General features: G+C 39.8%; 1 protein-coding gene across 3 annotated transcripts in view; it reads left to right on the forward strand.

The window, feature by feature from the left end:
* APBA1 (amyloid beta precursor protein binding family A member 1) overlaps positions 1-17,014 on the forward strand; it is a 110,083-nt gene extending 93,069 nt beyond the window's left edge. The window contains exons 7-14 of one of the 3 annotated variants that reach the window (XM_080371692.1): positions 255-287; positions 1,371-1,457; positions 2,009-2,194; positions 5,612-5,791; positions 6,802-7,014; positions 10,766-10,885; positions 11,518-11,658; positions 13,431-17,014. In XM_080371692.1, the coding sequence (XP_080227818.1) occupies positions 255-287; positions 1,371-1,457; positions 2,009-2,194; positions 5,612-5,791; positions 6,802-7,014; positions 10,766-10,885; positions 11,518-11,658; positions 13,431-13,502 (1,032 nt within the window). In that variant the 3' untranslated portion in view covers positions 13,503-17,014. The remainder of the gene's footprint in view (positions 1-254; positions 288-1,370; positions 1,458-2,008; positions 2,195-5,611; positions 5,792-6,801; positions 7,015-10,765; positions 10,886-11,517; positions 11,659-13,430) is intronic. The other 2 variants (XM_080371694.1, XM_080371693.1) reach the window with 2 other exon arrangements.
* Positions 17,015-17,866: the final 852 nt, after the last annotated feature.

A 17,866-nucleotide genomic window follows, 5' to 3' on the forward strand; every position in this document is an offset into this window, starting at 1 on the left:
AACCCAAACCTTTCATGTTCTTCCTGACTTTTTTGGTACAGTTTATTTTTTAAAGTCATTGTGCTAAACATGAAAATTTTAGGGTTTTTTTAAGCCAAAAAGAAAAGGAGGAAATTAATCTAAGCAGGGACTAATTTAGAACAGCTAGTAGTCTGTGAGCCCTGGCATTAGCATGCAGATTCCTGCTTGACTTGGAGTCTCTGTAAGTCCTTCTCTAACTATTGTCCTGTCTCTGTTTGTTCCATGCTAAGCAGATGGCCCAGAAATTAGCCAAAAGCAGGAAGAAGGTGCAGTACAAACTCCCATCAGCTTGATGTTATGCGTGTTGTTTTCTGGGAGGGATTTTTGCGTTTCTTTTTATTTTATGTTTTTATTTTCTGCATCCAGCAAGTTTTTTTTTAGATTTGTTTCTGAGCCACCATACAAGTTGACATTTCTCAGAAATCAGTTGCCTGATCAGCCATTTTTTGTTGCTTATCATTAGCCATTTCACATTAGAAATAAGAGTAAAGATTGGATGGTTACAGGCAGTACCCAAAATGCATACTAAAGAAACAGGACTGACATGGCAAAGGTTTTAATTCTGTAGAACGATAGATTAAAATTAAGTCTTTTTTTCATTTATTTATTTTGTTATCTTTCTATAAGAGTGCTTTGTTTGATTTACGGATGTGTCAAATTGCTGGATGCAAAAAAACCCATTTATGTATATACACATAGTAATATGCTGAAATTGACTCATTTTAGTAGTAAGTTTCATTTATGGAGTTTCTAAGTATCTTTGAGCAAATATTATTTTTTAAAAGATTAAAATTTTTTGCTTTCTGTTAACAAAATATGACTTCTAAAGTGTGTTAGTGCTCGAATAATATATTGTCTGACTGTGAAGGTCTTACCAGAACTGCATTATGAATTGCCTAAACTGTACCTACCTGTGGTGCAGGTTTTTCCATTGGTCTTGGCAGTCACTGTTAGCCCATATACAAATTTCTCAGGCAAGAGATGCAGTTACGCCTTTCTATGGCTTGTGTGAAAAACCTTCTTTAAAGTGGGATTCATAGTGTGGGAAAAATGGGAGAATAATTTTGATTGTCATGAAATCTTTATATAGTTCATGTTGCAGTCAGGTATATTTTTACTGAATTTGTGAAGCTTTTATGGTGTTAACATTTTTTTCAAATAATATCCAGTTCACTTTCACATATATGTATATAGTTTCCATATCTTTGTGTTTGGCTTCTGCAGTCTAATACTCTATCTTGCATTGCTGTTCTGTTGACTGTGTCTTGGTGCACCCCTGCTCATAAGCTAACATAATTAGTAACTATGTACCTAATGTGTTTGTTTGACACTAATCCATTTATTTTCAGGCTCCAGAAGGTGAATCTCAACCCATGACTGAAGTAGACCTCTTCATTTCTACACAGAGAATAAAAGTACTGAATGCAGACACACAGGTATACACAAAGACACCTTTGTCAGTATTGTGGTAGTAGGCTTCTGAAGCAGTCTTCCACCTACCTGCCAAAATTTGTCGTTTAAAAAGTCCAGGCTCTATGCTCAAGAATTGTGTCATACATGAAATTACTGTGGTGTGTCTGACTGTAGAAATTATTAGAATTTGCAGGTAAGCTAATTGCAGTCAGCTCACTTCTTATGAGCTATAATGTGTCAAGTATTGATTGTGTCCAGAGTAACCCAAAATGTTTGCTTGTGGCAATTTGAAGTGTATAGTCCTTTGCACATACATGCCCAGCATACTCACATGCCGATATTGGGGCCTGTATGTGCTTTTCCACAGAAAACACAGCTTTAATTTGTAAAACTTGCTCTTTGCTTTACTTTTGGAAAGTGAAGCTCTTGTTTTCTTTTGGCATCTGCCTTCATGCATGACAGGTATTACAGATTTCACTTGGCAAAGGTCTTATATTGTTTGTTTTCATAATGCTAGGTGTGCAATAAGAACTTCATTGAAACAGGTACTTATGTTGGTTTTTGTATTCCCCAGGAAACCATGATGGATCATCCCCTGCGGACCATTTCTTATATTGCAGATATAGGAAATATAGTTGTTTTGATGGCTCGTAGGCGAATGCCACGGTCTAACTCCCAGGATAATGTGGAAGCATCTCATCCTTCTCAAGACGGAAAGAGGCAGTACAAAATGATTTGCCATGTCTTTGAGTCTGAGGATGTAAGGAATTACTCTGTCTTGTAGTTTTCTAGGGGTGGAAGTGTAAGCACATTTTAGTGGGCTTGAAGTCCATTGCAAATAGTCCCATTTGTTCTTTAACTGCAACAAAATACTTCATCTAAGTAGAGGAACATGCCTTCTGTTTGCATGTTTGCACATGACATTTTATTCACAAAATTGATGTTTATAGTAATGCTTCCGATCTGCCAGCTCCTTCAGTGCTTTTCAGTAACAATGAGAGGAGGGTCCAGTTGCCACAAATACTAGCTCAGATTCCGTGTGTGAGAGTGAAAGCCTATCAGATATGCCTATTTTCCTAGAGAAATTCTAATCCTAAATCTTGCATCAAGTATCAGTCACTGATACGTACTAGAAGGCGAGGGATTTTTTTTGTTTGTTTGTTTGTTTGAGACTTGTACCGGGGAGCAGTTGCTGACATCATATCAAAAAGCCAGCAAAGGAAGTTGGTAATTTCAGCAGTCCCAAAGTATGCTGAATAGAGACACAGCTGTGTAAATTTTAGTCTATGGTGCAAGTTACTAAGTTACATGATATGGGACTTGATAGTGTGTTTTCACAATCAATGTGCATAACTTGCTGATTTTATACACTTTTTAAAGCTCAGTAACTGAAAGGTAAAATCAATCATATCAGATTGAAGTGGATTGATATGTAGTTGTCAGGATCATAATCAGGTTAGCCCTAATAATTTGGGAAAATAAAAGATCTCAGTTCTCAGCCCTCCAAATAGCAGAGTATTACTTAAGAGAACTAAGGTGAAAATCAGTTTCTTATCAAATACTCCTGTGTCTTCCACTCTGTAATGTATCAGCAAGGACTTGGGAAGGTTTTCTTGAATAAGCAACTGATTTTATGTAATGATGAATCTCTACTAAACCCATGTCTGTATAAAGTATATGGGTGCAGATTAATGTACATATATGACTTACTGCTGAAGTTAAAAAGTAAGGACAAGAGCACTGACAGAATTGATCCTCAAACAAATTTTTGACAGAGAGCACAGAAAGTTGTGATTTTTTTTTTTCCCCAAAAAATAACATGTAGGCCACTTTTGCAAAGCCTTTCAAGAAACTGGTGTGAAAATAAAACAGCTTTGATGCTGCTTTTCCTGTCTTTCTAGTCACAAGTTTGGGCACTGCTTGCTGTCTTACTGGCCAGTTGAAAAGGCAAAAAACAGTCAGATACCAGAGGCTGGAGCTTATTTTCCTTCAGCTTTTGGTGGTCTGACTATGATCCAGACTTCCTGGATCCGTTTCCCAGGCTGCTATTAATACTCTGGCTAGCTGGATTCTGTTTCCTTCTGGGGATAACTGACATTACTTTCTGTGGTTTGTTTGGGTCAGCCCATATTTGTGTCGGATGTGATCCCCTCTCTGCCACAGGATGTTGGCCTGGAAAGTATATGCCTGTAGATGAAAGAAAAACATTGCTCAGTGATGTGAAAACACGCTGAGATGTTACAGGAGATTATACCTCTCCTTAGTCACGGTATAGTTTGCAGATAGATTGCAAATTCATCTCAGATACCCAAATGACTGAGAAAGAGTTAGAATGGAAACCTTGCAGCACCTGTTAACAGCAAGGAGATGGCAGCTTCAAAGATACTGTAGAGCCAGTGGAGTTGTACAGCCTGTTCATACTATAAAACTCATATATGTATCATTGTCACCTTCTCTTCTTCTGGGGCAGCTGGGTATTTTAGAAGAATTTACCCAGTAACTGACACAGAAGCTGTAAGTACTCAAGTGGCTGTTGGCCAGAATGTGTCTCTACTTGGAAGAGTTCTTATCTAAGGAGGACAGCACTGGATTTTCAACTGTATTTAGAGCTGTATCTTTAAATGAGCTGAATCCTAGTGATGTGTCCACATGGTGGGTGTCCAACTGGGACTTGGTCTCTTCCTGGAGAGAAGATACATGTGTATGAATGTAAAGTCTGCGTTTATCTCCTCACGTTACGGAGCTATGGAGGTGTAGTTTTCCCATTTTCTTGCTGTCTTGTTCTTGCTGTCAAAACTATGTTGATCTGAGCATTGGTGAATACTGCCAGGCTAAATATTGGCCTTCTCAGCAATCATCCTGTTGTCATGAGCAGGTTTGAGTTGCTTTAAGATACAATCATGTTTTTATTTCAGGGTTGGGAACTCTTCCTTTATTAGAGACCAAAAAGGACTTTAAGTAGAGCTGGTAGGCTGTATGAAAATACACCTCAGCAGTATCCATTCATCGCTAGCACTCCCCCAGCCTGTCAGCTGTGGAGCTGTCCTCTTCCCTCCCTTCATCACAGCCAGCAGCACTGTGCTCCAGGGGTCTGTTTTGGTACACACTGTGTCCAACTCCTGTTCGCTACACAGTACTTACTGCATATATTGTGCCAGTTATACACAGCAGTACTCTGCACCATGCTGTGCTGCTTTCCTCTTCTTTCCGTTACCTGTCTCATACTAACCGTGATCACTAACTCCAAGGGAGGCATCCCTCTGGTCTGCTGTTTCCAGCTGCATCTCCTACCTTGCACAACACAGAGCTTTCCACGTGTCTGCCTTGTGCCCAGTTTCTCTCCCACTGCTGCAGATAGGGAACAATTTGTGGTGGCAGCAGTGCAGTGTAGTGAGTGGGACATTTGGTGGCTTTAGGTGCAGAGAAGGCGATGGGAAGCTGCAGGTGCAAGAGGGTGCGCACAAAGGGCAGGCAGAGAAGGACAGGGACAGGTAACTGGCAGACTCATGGAGCTGGAGAGAGGGAAACAAGAAATGTGGGGAGGAAGGCTGAAGGAGGTAGCAGGGTGGGGAGGGAGATGTGTGTGACCGTTTCCAGTTACTTCAAGGCCTGGATCCAGTCACTGATGGCTGCCCTTTTCCTTTTATTCATCCGTGACTGAGGTAGGAGCAGTCAATATAGATGTGATGGTTTTAAAGCAGGGTAAGAAAAGGAGGAAATGCCCTCTTAAATGTGGGTTTGTGTTTTCCAGTAGACATTTTCATTTTCACTGCTGGCTTGTCAGAGAATGGCATTGCCTCTGCTAGGATGGAGAACCATCTGGGAGCTGCATGTGTGGGAAGAATTGTAGGTGTGGGCTACAGCCACTATAGTGGGTATTTCCTTACATTTATATTAGCAGTTCTTAACTGTGAAAGGATGGCTTTATTTATATTTCATATTTATAATTGCTTACCCAGCTGGATTCATGGCACAGGTGAATGTGTTGACATTTTGTGGGTCTTTAAAATTAATCTTTAATGCATAAGTATTTTTTAAACTGTATTGCCGTAACTTGTAGGTTCATCAGCTTGATGGTTGACATTTTACAGTGTGATTGTAACAGTGAAAGTATCAGTGGACAAGACCATCAGAATGTTTCACTTTTTTCTTTTCTCTTCTCTGGGAACTGCTACAGGCACAATTGATTGCACAGTCCATAGGTCAAGCATTTAGTGTGGCCTACCAGGAGTTTCTGAGGGCAAATGGAATCAACCCAGAAGACCTTAGCCAGAAGGAATATAGTGACTTGCTCAATACCCAGGACATGTACAACGATGACCTGATTCACTTCTCCAAATCTGAAAACTGCAAAGATGTAGGTCTAATTTTTTCTTGCATAACAGCATTAAGATGCTCTGTATCGGTTGCAGGCCCACGCTGGCAGAAATCAGAAAACCATTAATACTTCCTATAAATGACCTCAGTGACTCTAGAACAGGAGTCCTCAAACTACGGCCCACGGGCCAGATACAGCCCCCCAGGGTCCTCAATCCGGCCCCCGGTATTTACAGAACCCCCCCATCCCCTCCCCGCCGGGGGTTGGGGGGGAAAACAAGCAGCTGCAGATGGCTGCCTGCCACTGCATCCGCGCGCCAGCCCCCTGGTTAAAAAGTTTGAGGACCCCTGATCTAGAATATCCTCCCAATTAGAACACCCTGTCATCCGTTCTGCGTCAGAGGCAAACAACGAACACAAAAGTTGTCAGCAGTGAAAAGATATACCATCTGTTTGTGTTCTTTTTACCAAACAATTATCAGATGTGTTTGAAAATTAATTTAAAACAAATTAACAGATTAATACAATATAACAGATTACAGTAAACAATATAAAATTAGAGAGTCATGGGTGTTGGTGAAAGTGGCTGATTCCAGATTTTAAAGAATTGTATTTGCTGAAAGGATTTGCAGCTTGGTTAATAAAGATGAGCCAGTGCACCACTGGAGCACACAGGCAATGGTTTTCCAATCCACAGTCATAAACTGTTTCAAGTCTCTTCCTCTTTAGCTTTGTCTGCCAAAGGCCATGGCACCAGGGCTTCTTCCACTCCAATTTCCTCTGCTCGTATGGAGAAATAAGTTGTGAGGGGTGTGTTCTGCATTAAGCAAAATCTATATTATGTAGTGCTGATATTTGATTTCATGTTTGAATACAAATGAAATGTAGTAAGATGTGTATACTACTTTGTTTTGCCATTGAATTATGAATGTTGCAAATAGGGAGAGTGTATGTTTGTTGGTTATACAAATGTTTGGAGAGGGATGGTGCTAGTCAGTTCCATAGGTGTGAAGAAGCTTTTTTTTGAAACACTTTTTTCTTATGATACAGGTTTACATTGAAAAGCAAAAGGGAGAGATCCTAGGTGTAGTGATTGTGGAGTCTGGCTGGGGATCCATTTTGCCTACAGTTATCATAGCCAACATGATGCATGGAGGACCAGCAGAGAAGTCTGGGAAGCTGAACATAGGGGACCAGATCATGTCAATCAATGGGACCAGTTTGGTTGGCTTACCACTGTCAACGTGTCAGAGTATTATAAAGGTATGGAGAGTGTTTCTGGAAGTTGCACATTTTAAAAGGATTACATAATAGGAGAGCAGGAAGTATAGAACTCTTAAGTAATTTCTTACCAAATGTTTGTATAGCTCTTTCCATTTTATGATCTTTACAGTGAGAATTATGCTACACCAATTTTCTGACTCCCAGAAAGTGAGCTGTGCCATTTACTTGTACAGGCAAGGACTCTGTGCAGAACTTCACTCTGCAAGAGAATATTTTGTTCAGAAGGAAGATATTACCAGATACACACTTTAAATTTTGTGTGACAAATGGTGGCACAGGTGCCTAATACTGCCCTAGGCCATATTAGCTGTTTAAATGTCTCCTAGAATCTGGCTGAAATAGAGCTGATGCTTTTGTTTGTTTGTTTGTTTGTTTATAACTATTTTTAAAACTTTTGAAGTAAAGACATACTTATCCTCTGTAGAAACTTTGCCCTAGTATTTGAAAGTGTGATGCTTCTTTTCACTTAGCTAAATGGGATATTTTAATTATAAGAGCTTTCTTGTAATTGTCAGAAAAATATGTGACTGCAAAAAGCATACAGGTCAACTGGAACTGGAGAGTGTCTGGGGTAGCTGTAGCATACAAGGAAATAGGTGTTTAAACATGAGGGTTTCAAGAGCTGGAAAGTTGCATCACTAGAGAATGTTTGAGATGTAGGTATATGGACTTTGTTATTTACCAAAATAGCCCCACAGAGCTCCTGCAGATCATAACACGTAGACACGTAATGTAATGCTGGTGGTGTGCTATACAGATGTCCTTCTCTAGGAATTTCTAGGAATATGCGTGTTATATTACTAATTTAGGCAACTTCCTGTAACAAGTTATTTAATACTTTTTTTTGCATTTTGTACTTTTTTAAATTGCAAAGGAAATTTTGCATTTACAAAGTAAATTTTTTATTTTTTTGTCCATGAATTAGTTTCCTAATACTTGAACCAAGATATTTGCTATAAAGACTTCCCATTTTGGTTTCCAAAAATGTTGATGCAGAGTTCTGATGAGTAATAGTTCCGTAAGTCACTGAACCAGCCATTTTAGATTCAGTGAATAGAAATGATAGCCTGGAAGTTTAGCATACTGAAAGCATGGCAAAAACTGTCTTATATTTGTGAAGGAAAAAAGAATTCATATTAAGTATCTTTGTGCCAGCTTCACTGGATCAAAAGTCCCTGCAAATTTAGACTTTTCATGTTAGCTGTACTTGTTTCCTATCCCACATCACTTTTATTTCTACACCTGTGATGAGTTACACTTCTCTGATTCAGAGCTTTTCCAGGTGGGGCTTTGTTGGGCTCATCAGTACTTTCTCAAAACAACCAGCTTTGGTGTTCCCAGTTTCTGCAGACCTTTCTGTTCCTCGCTGATACTTACTGCTGTTGCCATAGGAACTGCTAGCCATTAATTTGTCTTTCTAAAGAGAAGATTGTGTGTTTGCAGGTCTTCGTAACCATACATCTGGAGCTGTTCATATGGCACTTCTGGTAACAAGTATATATACCACTGAATGTTCTAAGCACACATATGAATGTGGCAGAAATGTTTCTGGATTTCAGATTTCTTTAGCATGCTGTAAGGACTTCTATGAAAATATGAGAATATTATGTAGCTAAGAATATCTCACAAGCACTTCAGATGAAATAATTTCAGTGTTATGGCTGTAATCTCTGTAACAGATCGACTGTAAACCAACTGCAAACTGACAGCTTGGAAGAAGCTTTCCATATGTGGTGGTTGTTTCCTAATTGTATTACACTACTTGTATCTTTTTCAGAAGCATCTGGTGCTGCCTACAAACAGAAGCAGACTCAGGGACTAGATAATCAAATAAGTTGGTCAAATGATGCAATTGTTTTGTTTCTGAGCAGTATATGTTACCAGTCTGCATAATACTGGAAATCAGCCACTTTTGAAATATATGTGCTTTCTGTAAAATTAGAAAATTATTTGTGGGGACCACATTCCTTTTTTTCCAAGGAATACATGTAAGTAAGTTGCACATTCTTCAGGGAAGTGAGAGCACAATGATATCAACTCTGTTGAGGGCATGTAACCTGACTGAATTCACATCACTGAGGTTAGACACCTAAATTCCTAATAGAAATGGGTATCTCCAGTATTCTGCATGACTCCTGCTCTCCTGGATTAAGAAGGATGAAGCAAAAATGCCTCAGAGTTTTGAGTAAACGTCAAACTCACAGCTTAGTGCAGGTTGAGCAGTCCCTATCTTCTATAATGTGCGCTGTTGTGAAGACCTGCGTATAGAAGATGAATGGCCCTTGAGCATGTGTGGTGTGCTGCTAAGTCCTCACCAGAATGGAGGAGTCCGTAGTCATGGAAGAGACAGCATTCAAACCCTTCTGCTGGGAGTGGAGTAGAAGCAGTTCCCACGGCCATGTGTTTTGTCATGCGGTGTTCACATGCCCATTCTCTTGGAGCCACTTTCAGTAACAGACCAGCTGAGCTCAGCACGGTGTGGAAGTGACTGCAACTGTTTCCCATGTGATGATTACATCCAGTTTAAGGACTGACAGGAAAACAGACTCTAAGGCAGTTCACCCTGGCAGGGTGCCGGTCTAGTTACACAAGTCACTGCTGAATCTGGAGTGTAGCTCAACAGAATCAGCAGCAGTAAAGTGGTTGTACATACTTCAGTGTATTACCTTAGCTATAGTAGGAATTATTCTTCAGAATTAACCTTTTCAAGTCCGTGCCAGACACCTCTTAGTTGCGGTGGGACCCAGATTTCAATTGTACCTATAAAATGAATTCAGAAGCAGGTACTGAAATTGGTAGGTGTTGTATTAAGTAGGGTGGATGTTGCTGTATTCTTTATAAAGCATTTTTTCTCCATGTGGATTTTATTAATGCATTTATTTATGGCTAATCCTTTGTGTGAATGAAGCATTTCAGAAAAATGTCTTGACAATCTCCAAGAGCTCTGACTACTTAAAGTTGTAGAAGGGCTCAGATCAGTTATCTGCATTTTTACATTTGAGTTTTTATGGAGCCATACAATCACAGAGTCTCTCAGGCTGGCGGTCACGACTGAAGCTGGTCTAGATCAATACTTTGGTTCAAAGTAGACCAGGTTGCTCAGGACTGTGCCCGCTAGGGTTTAAATAACCCCAAGGCTGGATACTCCACAGCCTCACTGGGTAATCTGTTCCAGTGTTTTACTGCCCAGTAAAAATAAACTTTCCTTCTTCAATTTTCTTTTTGTAGCAAGGAGTTCATGATGAATGTGATGTTTAGAAGGGGAAGAGAAACAGAAATTATGAGCACTGCTTATATAAGCATGATACGAGCAGGACCTGCCATTTGCTTGACAAAATATCCTATTAGGGAAGCCACTTATTTGTAACTATCTTCGCTACTTATTTAACTTTTTATTCCCATCCATGGTCATTGCTTTTTTGTTGAGCTGCATAGGCCCATTTGATATTCTTTTTATATGTGATTGTGTTATCAAATGGAGAAATTGCTGACAGGAAACTAGTTTTCTTAAAAAAAACCTGTGTCAGCTTCTCAGCAAGAAAAATTTGGTATGTTTTCACTCATTTCACTGAACATTCTGATGCTACTGTCTGTCATTCAGTGATGAGATTCTGCTACAATGCATACAAAGAGGTATTTATTCAGGACTGTCAATATTTTAACACTTTTTATATCACCTGCTACCTCCACTGAGTTTGCTAGCATTTTTCATGGTGATTTCTTTTTTCAGGGTTTGAAAAACCAGGCCCGGGTTAAACTGAACATAGTTAGGTGTCCTCCAGTAACCACAGTCTTGATCAGGAGACCGGACCTCAGATATCAGTTGGGCTTCAGTGTGCAGAATGGGATTGTAAGTAGCTTCCACACTCTCTGGTTAAGTTTTAATATATAAGAAACTTCTTATCTATTTGTGGATAAGTTTCAGTGTGGGAAGGCAGAGGCAACTGTTTTCTCCCTTACAGTAAGCAGGACTTTGCACATGTGTTAAGTCTCCTATATAGAAGCTCAGTTAATCACAGTTATTTTTTGTCTTTGACTCTGTTTACTTCACAACTTTATAGAGTCAGCCAGAGGAACCGAAAAGCTGTTTTAGGTAGAGAAACAAAAATGTGTGGTAGAGGTTGCTTTCAATCTGCATCATTTGTGTCTAACCAAGCAAAAGACAGTCCTCGATCCCCTTTTGTTGTAAGGCATCTGCCTTCTGAACATTGCTAAACTGTGGTCATTCATATACCCTTAAATTTCCAAATCACAACATATGTGCCGTACAACACAAAAAGCCTTTTCTGACAGTTTGTTCTGCTCTTGGAAGAGAATATCCAGTAGTTACTTGTCACTAACAAATTTTAATTTGAATCAGTGATTGATTACATTTTAGAATTTGTTGAAAACCTCTGTGTTTAAATGCTGATTTACAGTTTACAAGCAAAAATGAGTAATCTAAACCCTCTGACCCTGAAAAATTTGTCCTTTCCCTTACAGATCTGTAGCCTTATGAGAGGAGGTATAGCAGAGCGAGGAGGTGTACGTGTCGGCCATCGGATCATTGAAATCAATGGACAGAGTGTTGTAGCAACACCCCATGAGAAAATTGTTCACATTCTCTCAAATGCTGTTGGTGAGGTAAGAGCAGGCAGTGTGTCTAGGCAATATAACAGTTAATCACTGTTACCAGTGGAAACCAGTAACAAGTGGTGTCCCTCAAGGGACCATACTGGGACCAATACTTTTTAATGTCTTCGTCGATAATGTAGACAGTAGGATTGAGTGCACCTTCAGCAAGTTTGCAGGTGACACCAAGCTCTGTGGTGCAGCTGAGGAAAGGAATACTATCAGAGGGACCGTGACAGGCTTGAAGAGTGGGCCCATGCAAACTCCATGAAGTTCAACAAGGCCAAGTGCAAGATCCAGTACCCGGGTCGGGGCAGTCCCCAACACCAGTGCAGACTGGGAGATGAAGGGATTGACGGCAGTCCTACAGAGAAGGGCTTGGGGGTAATGGTGGATGAAAAATTAGACAAGACCCAGCAATGTCCACTTGCAGCCCAGAAAGCCAGCTGTACCCTGGGCTGCATAAAAGGAAGCGTGGCAGCAGGTTGAAGGAGGGGATTCTGCCCCTTTGCTCTGCGCTCATCAAGACCCCACCTGGAGTACTGCTGCCAGCTCTGGGCTCCCCAGTACAAGGCAGGCATGGACCTGTTGGAGCAGGTCCTGAGGAGGGCCACAAAAGTGGTCAGTGGGCTGGAACACCTCTCCCATTGAGAAAAGCTGAGAAAGTTGGAGATGCTCAGCCTGGAGGAGAGAAGGCTCTGGAGCGACCTGTTGTGGCCTGTCAATAATTACAACTGGCTTATCAGAAAGACAGAGAAAGACTTTTTAGCTGGGCCTGTAGTGAAAGGACAAGCTGCAGTGATTTTAAACTGAAAGTGGTTAGATTTAGCTTGGACATAAGAGAGTAAATTTTGTGGTGAGTGTGGTGAAATATTGGAACAGTTTGCCCAGAGAAGCTGTGGATGCCACATCCCTGGAAGGTTTGAATGTCAGGTTCAATGGCACTTTGAGCAACCTGACTCAATGAAAATGTCCCTGCCCATGGCAGGAGGGTTTGGAGTAGATGATCTTTAAAGGTCCCTTCCAACCCATACCGTTCTGTGGTTCTATGATACTGTGATTCTTGGCTCTGAGGCAAAAGCTAACAAACAGCTATAAATTCTGTATTACAGAAGTATTATAGCAGCCTTCCAGTACCTAAAGGGGGCCTACCAGAAAGCTGGAGAGGGAGTTTTTACAAGGGCGCGTAGTGATAGGACAAGGATTAATGGCTTTAAACTGAAAGAGGGTAGATTTGGATTGGACATAAGGAAGACATTTTTTATGATGAGGGTGATGGAACACTGGAACAGGCTGCCTAGAGAAGATGTGGATGTCCCCTCCCTGGACGTGTTCAAAGGTTGGATGGGGCTTTAAGGAACCTGATCTAGTGAAAGATGTCTCTGCAGCAGGGCAGTTTGGACTGGGTGATCTTCAGAGGTCCCTTCCAACTCAAACTGTTCCATAATTCTGTGATTCTACCTCTGTTAACCTGTTGCTACTCAACTTTAAGAAGTGGAACCGAGAGCAAGCCAGCGCACCATTTATTTTATTTCTTAGCCATAGTTCTCCTGTGCTTTAGAAGTATCCTAATCTGAAAATATGAAGTGTCCACAACTTCAAATGGTTCATTGATATTAAACATACGATTTTGTAAAATCACTAGCTGCAATACTTTAATAAGGGTATGAAAACTCGGTTTTACCTTCCCCTTCTGTTCTGTATGACTTTAGCTAGTTCCTTCACCAACCTCTGTTGTAGTATGCATGTTAGGAACATAGATTAACTTGCCATATTTCCTCTAGATTCATATGAAGACTATGCCAGCTGCCATGTACAGACTGTTGACTGCACAAGAGCAACCAGTTTACATCTAAAGCTGACACCTCACCGTCACAACGTGCATGGAGGATGTTTTTCCTCATTAGTGCTTGTCTCTCTAGCACTGCATTTCTGTGTCTGCAAAGACATTCTCACCCCCCACGCCCAATACAAACACAACACTGTCTCTCTGTCCTCCCTCCCTTTTTTCATCTTCTTCCCACCATTTTCCTGTATTTTGGGAGGGAGCAAAATATATCTATGGGACTATTTCGGTTGCATCTTTTTACAAGTGAAACTTCATGCAGTTCCACATGCAAAACAGGAAGATAACTGCAGCATTGTTCACAGCGCGATTCACAAAGAAGATTGACTCCGCTTCATGCCACATAATAACTTTTATTATTGAAGCTATGATTGGACAAACTAAGTAAACTAAATGTTGCTGAACAAAATACATCTTTACCAAACAGATAAAAGTATAGGGCACAAAGACTTCTCTAGGATATCCTGCCTGTGACGCTGCTTTTCTGGCGCTATTTTCCCACAGGCACTGAGCTCAGTGTTAAAGGTTCTGTAGGGAAAGTAGAATACCAAAAGGATAGTTTTGCCTTCAGGAAGAATTACCTGCTTGTGAAAACTCCGTAAACCCTACTGTTGTAAAATGGACTGTCAAAATACACACCTTTTAATTCCCCTCTGTCATCAGTTCTTCATGACAGTAGGACCCCAAAAGGTACTCTATGAGTTGCTGAAACATGTTACACTTGCATTACTTACACTAAGTAATTTGGGAGGCATTTTTTACAGCTGCCTCCCCCTCTCTGCCCCCAGGTTTCTAACTCTTTCGTTTTCTTCTACTTTGTTTTTAAATGCAACATGTCTTTTATAGTCCCTTGCCTATTTTAGAAGTTAAAGGAGAGGGGGAAAATCTTTAAATATCTACAGGAGAAATAATGAGGGGATTTCCTGAATAGCTGCTCTTTTTCTAGGCAGTTAATTCAGAATTTGGTGCACACAGCCATGTGCACCAGTGTATATAGACATTTTTTTAAATTGTGCTTGCTATTTATGGAAGTTTGAATATAAGAGATCTGCAGACTATTCTAAGTGATTTTGTTCTCTGAACCAGTTTTAACATATATTTTTGTCCAAAGACCTGTCTAATTTTATTGACTTTTCCTTTAGTTCATGATATAGATAAGAGTGGAAGGGATGAGGTGGGAATAAACCTATTTATTTTGTTATATAATTTAACTTGTGATTTTTTTCCATCCATGGCACTTAAAGGAAATATGTGTGTACTATATGCACTTGTATGAAGATGATAAACTCTAGGAATGTATGAAATCTAGGATTTGATTGGCCTCTAACTTGCATGCTAGAGACAAAAGGGGAAAAGGGGGATTGGGTTGGGGTTTTTTTGGGGGGTGGGTGGGTGTGGGGAAAAGCAATGACTTCTCTTGCTAGTGAGAGAAAAATTCTCAATTCTCTGTAGTTACTTTTTACCAGGACAGTGTACTGGTGCATGTGCTGAAATTGAACCATGCATTTAGTCCAGGCTAGTATGTTGATTTCTTTCAAATAAGCAGTTTGTGCTTAATTTTACTGTGATAGAAAGGCTCAGTGAGATGAAAACCAGAGCAGGTCACACAGCCACAAACCACTTCTGCTTTGCAAATGTGCTCTTGGTCTTAGTCATTTATTTCTCAGTTGTGGGGTCGACTGTGCAATGTAAATGTTGTTTGCAGTCCAGTAATGATACCTAGACATTACTACAGAGATTCATGGAAGTGGATGTGTGTGTGTGTGTGTGTATATGCATATGCATACTTAGTGCAAATGCTGCTAAGAGCCATTGAGCACTCTTGCTGGAGGTTCATTTTTGGTTTTCAGAAATCATGGGTATTTGTGGGCTGATCAGAGGCAGAGAATAAACTTTGTATTTCAATCAGAGGTAGAAAATAAACTTTGTATTTCTGTGAGCAGTAAATATTTAAAGGGGATAATAAAGTGGTGCATAAACTATTGTAGTCAGTGAATACATTTTAGTGTTGAAATTAGTGTATGATGACTTGATTTAACTGCAGTTCTTGTTGTTATATAATTTAATCCAAATCTCCAGAATAGCAGATTGCACAAGAGAGCAGTGTTAGTATTCCAGGTTAGTACTTACCTCTACTACCTGACTGATGCAACTAGATAGTGAATGACTTGTGAGTATATTGTTTAACTGTAGGCATCTGGTTTATGATCATACAAACTTTTTTCCAGAGTTTCCATATATATAGTAATATATGTAAATATGATATATAACCATGTACAATTTAGATTATATACAGTGCAGCCTTTCCATAAGTTGCCTGAGAAAATCAGTTATCATGCTTCTGGTTCATGCTATGTTTACACCCTCTGCTTCACTTGTTTCTGTGGTTCTGTCCAGCTCATGTGGTAGGGTCTTTAACTCACTTCATGGGGAAATGATGAAGACCTGAAGATGCAGATGTATTTAGAGATTTATCAACTGTTTCTTTGAAAATCTTGCAGCCAAGATTCTGTGAAGTTGCAGGCAGCTGGGTGCTTGAACAGTTCATGGTAAACAGGTGCTTAACATTAAGCAAGTGAGTGCTTGCATGATCAGAGTCTAGCAAAAAGTCACAGTTTTCCCAATTACATTGTGTGCAAACTGAGAGGTCCATAGTGTGTGCACACTTCTGATAACAGTAAGCAATCCCTTTTTACTTTGTAAAGGAAAGGTTTCAAGAAAAAGGAGCTTGAAAGGGAAAGCTGGCAGTTCTCTGTAGACTGTTGCAGCAGTTTGTTGGATTACATACACGAATTTTTAACAGACTCAAAGGAACAAACTACTGGTTTACATTCCTTCTTTAGCGACAGACCTGAATTATTTCTCATCCTTGCTGCTTCATACAGTCTGATTAATTCTTCCATGTTTACATTAAGGATGAAACATCCCTTATATTTTTTTATTGGCAAGTTTCACACATATGTTTTGAGTCTTGTTTGAATTTGACTCAGTTGGGATTTCCAGGTTTGCTTGCTTTCCTTTTTTTCTAAATGAAATGTATTTCTGAAGACAGCAATGTGGTTGAGATCTCTTGTACATATTTAGCACAGTACCTAGACTATGAAGTTGTACTATTGTTCTGTAAAAAGGGTGAATAGAAATTATTGTAAAGCGTTGGGAAAAGTATAGTTATTGTATTTGTAACAATATTGTTCTTTGTAAACATATAATGATCTCTCTATATAAATACAAATATATATAAAAATATATGTGAGCCTGGAATGTTGATATTGCACATCTACTGAATGTAATTCCTCTGATGTTTTTGCCACAGGTCTCTGACCTCTGTAATGAAGCTGCAGTGTTTTGATTTGGGGGGAGGGTAAGGTGGAGAGGAGTGGTTTTTTTGTTTCAGATGGGGCAGAGTGGGGGGTTTCTGGCCAGCTATTTTGTTGTGGTGTATTTACTGTGCTACATTCCTTTATTTAACAGAGTGCTAATGTCTGTAAGATTTGCAACAATAAAATACAAAATTACCTCAGACTACGCTGAGAGTTTGCTCATACTGGCCTAGGGGGTTGGCTTGCCGATACCAAGTGGGTGAATGCTTGGAAGGTGTCTGAACTTTGCTTTTGCCACTTAGTCTGGAGTAATATGATATGTGTTTCTGCAGGTGCAAATGAATGCTGTTGACTTTATTTTTAAAACAGCATTATTTTCAGGTAAGAAATTACACTAGTGCTCCTAAATGAAGCTGATTCCTATCTAAGGTTGCATCCCTGCTTTTACTATGTGAAATGTCACCATGTTTGCCAAAAATATGTTATTTCAAGATACCTTTTATATGACAGAAATATTATTTCATTGTCTGAATTACTTAAAATATGCCTTTTTCATAAATGAGGCCTTGCTAAAATTCTGTACACTTACTATCATTTCTGATTTCCCCACTGGATGATTTTACCAATGACCAAATTAAGATTTGATTAATTTGATTCAATTAATAAGATTAAGATTCACAAAAATCTCTTTCTGAATCCTAAGCAACTGGCTAAAAGGCTTGTGCTCTCTCCCTCCACCACTGTTATTTCTGCTAGTCCATGTGCACCTGTGCATAGGGGTAGGGGGAACAGGGAAGACATAAGAATGACTTTCAGAGAAGTAAACTAAAAGCAGGTACAATTTTTTTTTTCACTTTAAGCCCATGTTTCATGCTTATCCTTATCATAAGCATCCACTTACCCATTGATGCTTCTTCCTGCTGTCTTTACCCTGTTGCAGCCTGCATGTACTCTGCCTTTCCTCCCTGTTTCATCCCATAAAGTATCTTCTATGGCTTCTGTGAGTTTCACTGCTGGTGAGGAGGTGTGTATGCTGCTCCTTCTCCAGAAGGGC

Source organism: Falco punctatus (assembly GCF_963210335.1).
Source record: "Falco punctatus genome assembly, chromosome: Z".
In the NCBI taxonomy this organism is placed as follows: domain Eukaryota; kingdom Metazoa; phylum Chordata; class Aves; order Falconiformes; family Falconidae; genus Falco; species Falco punctatus.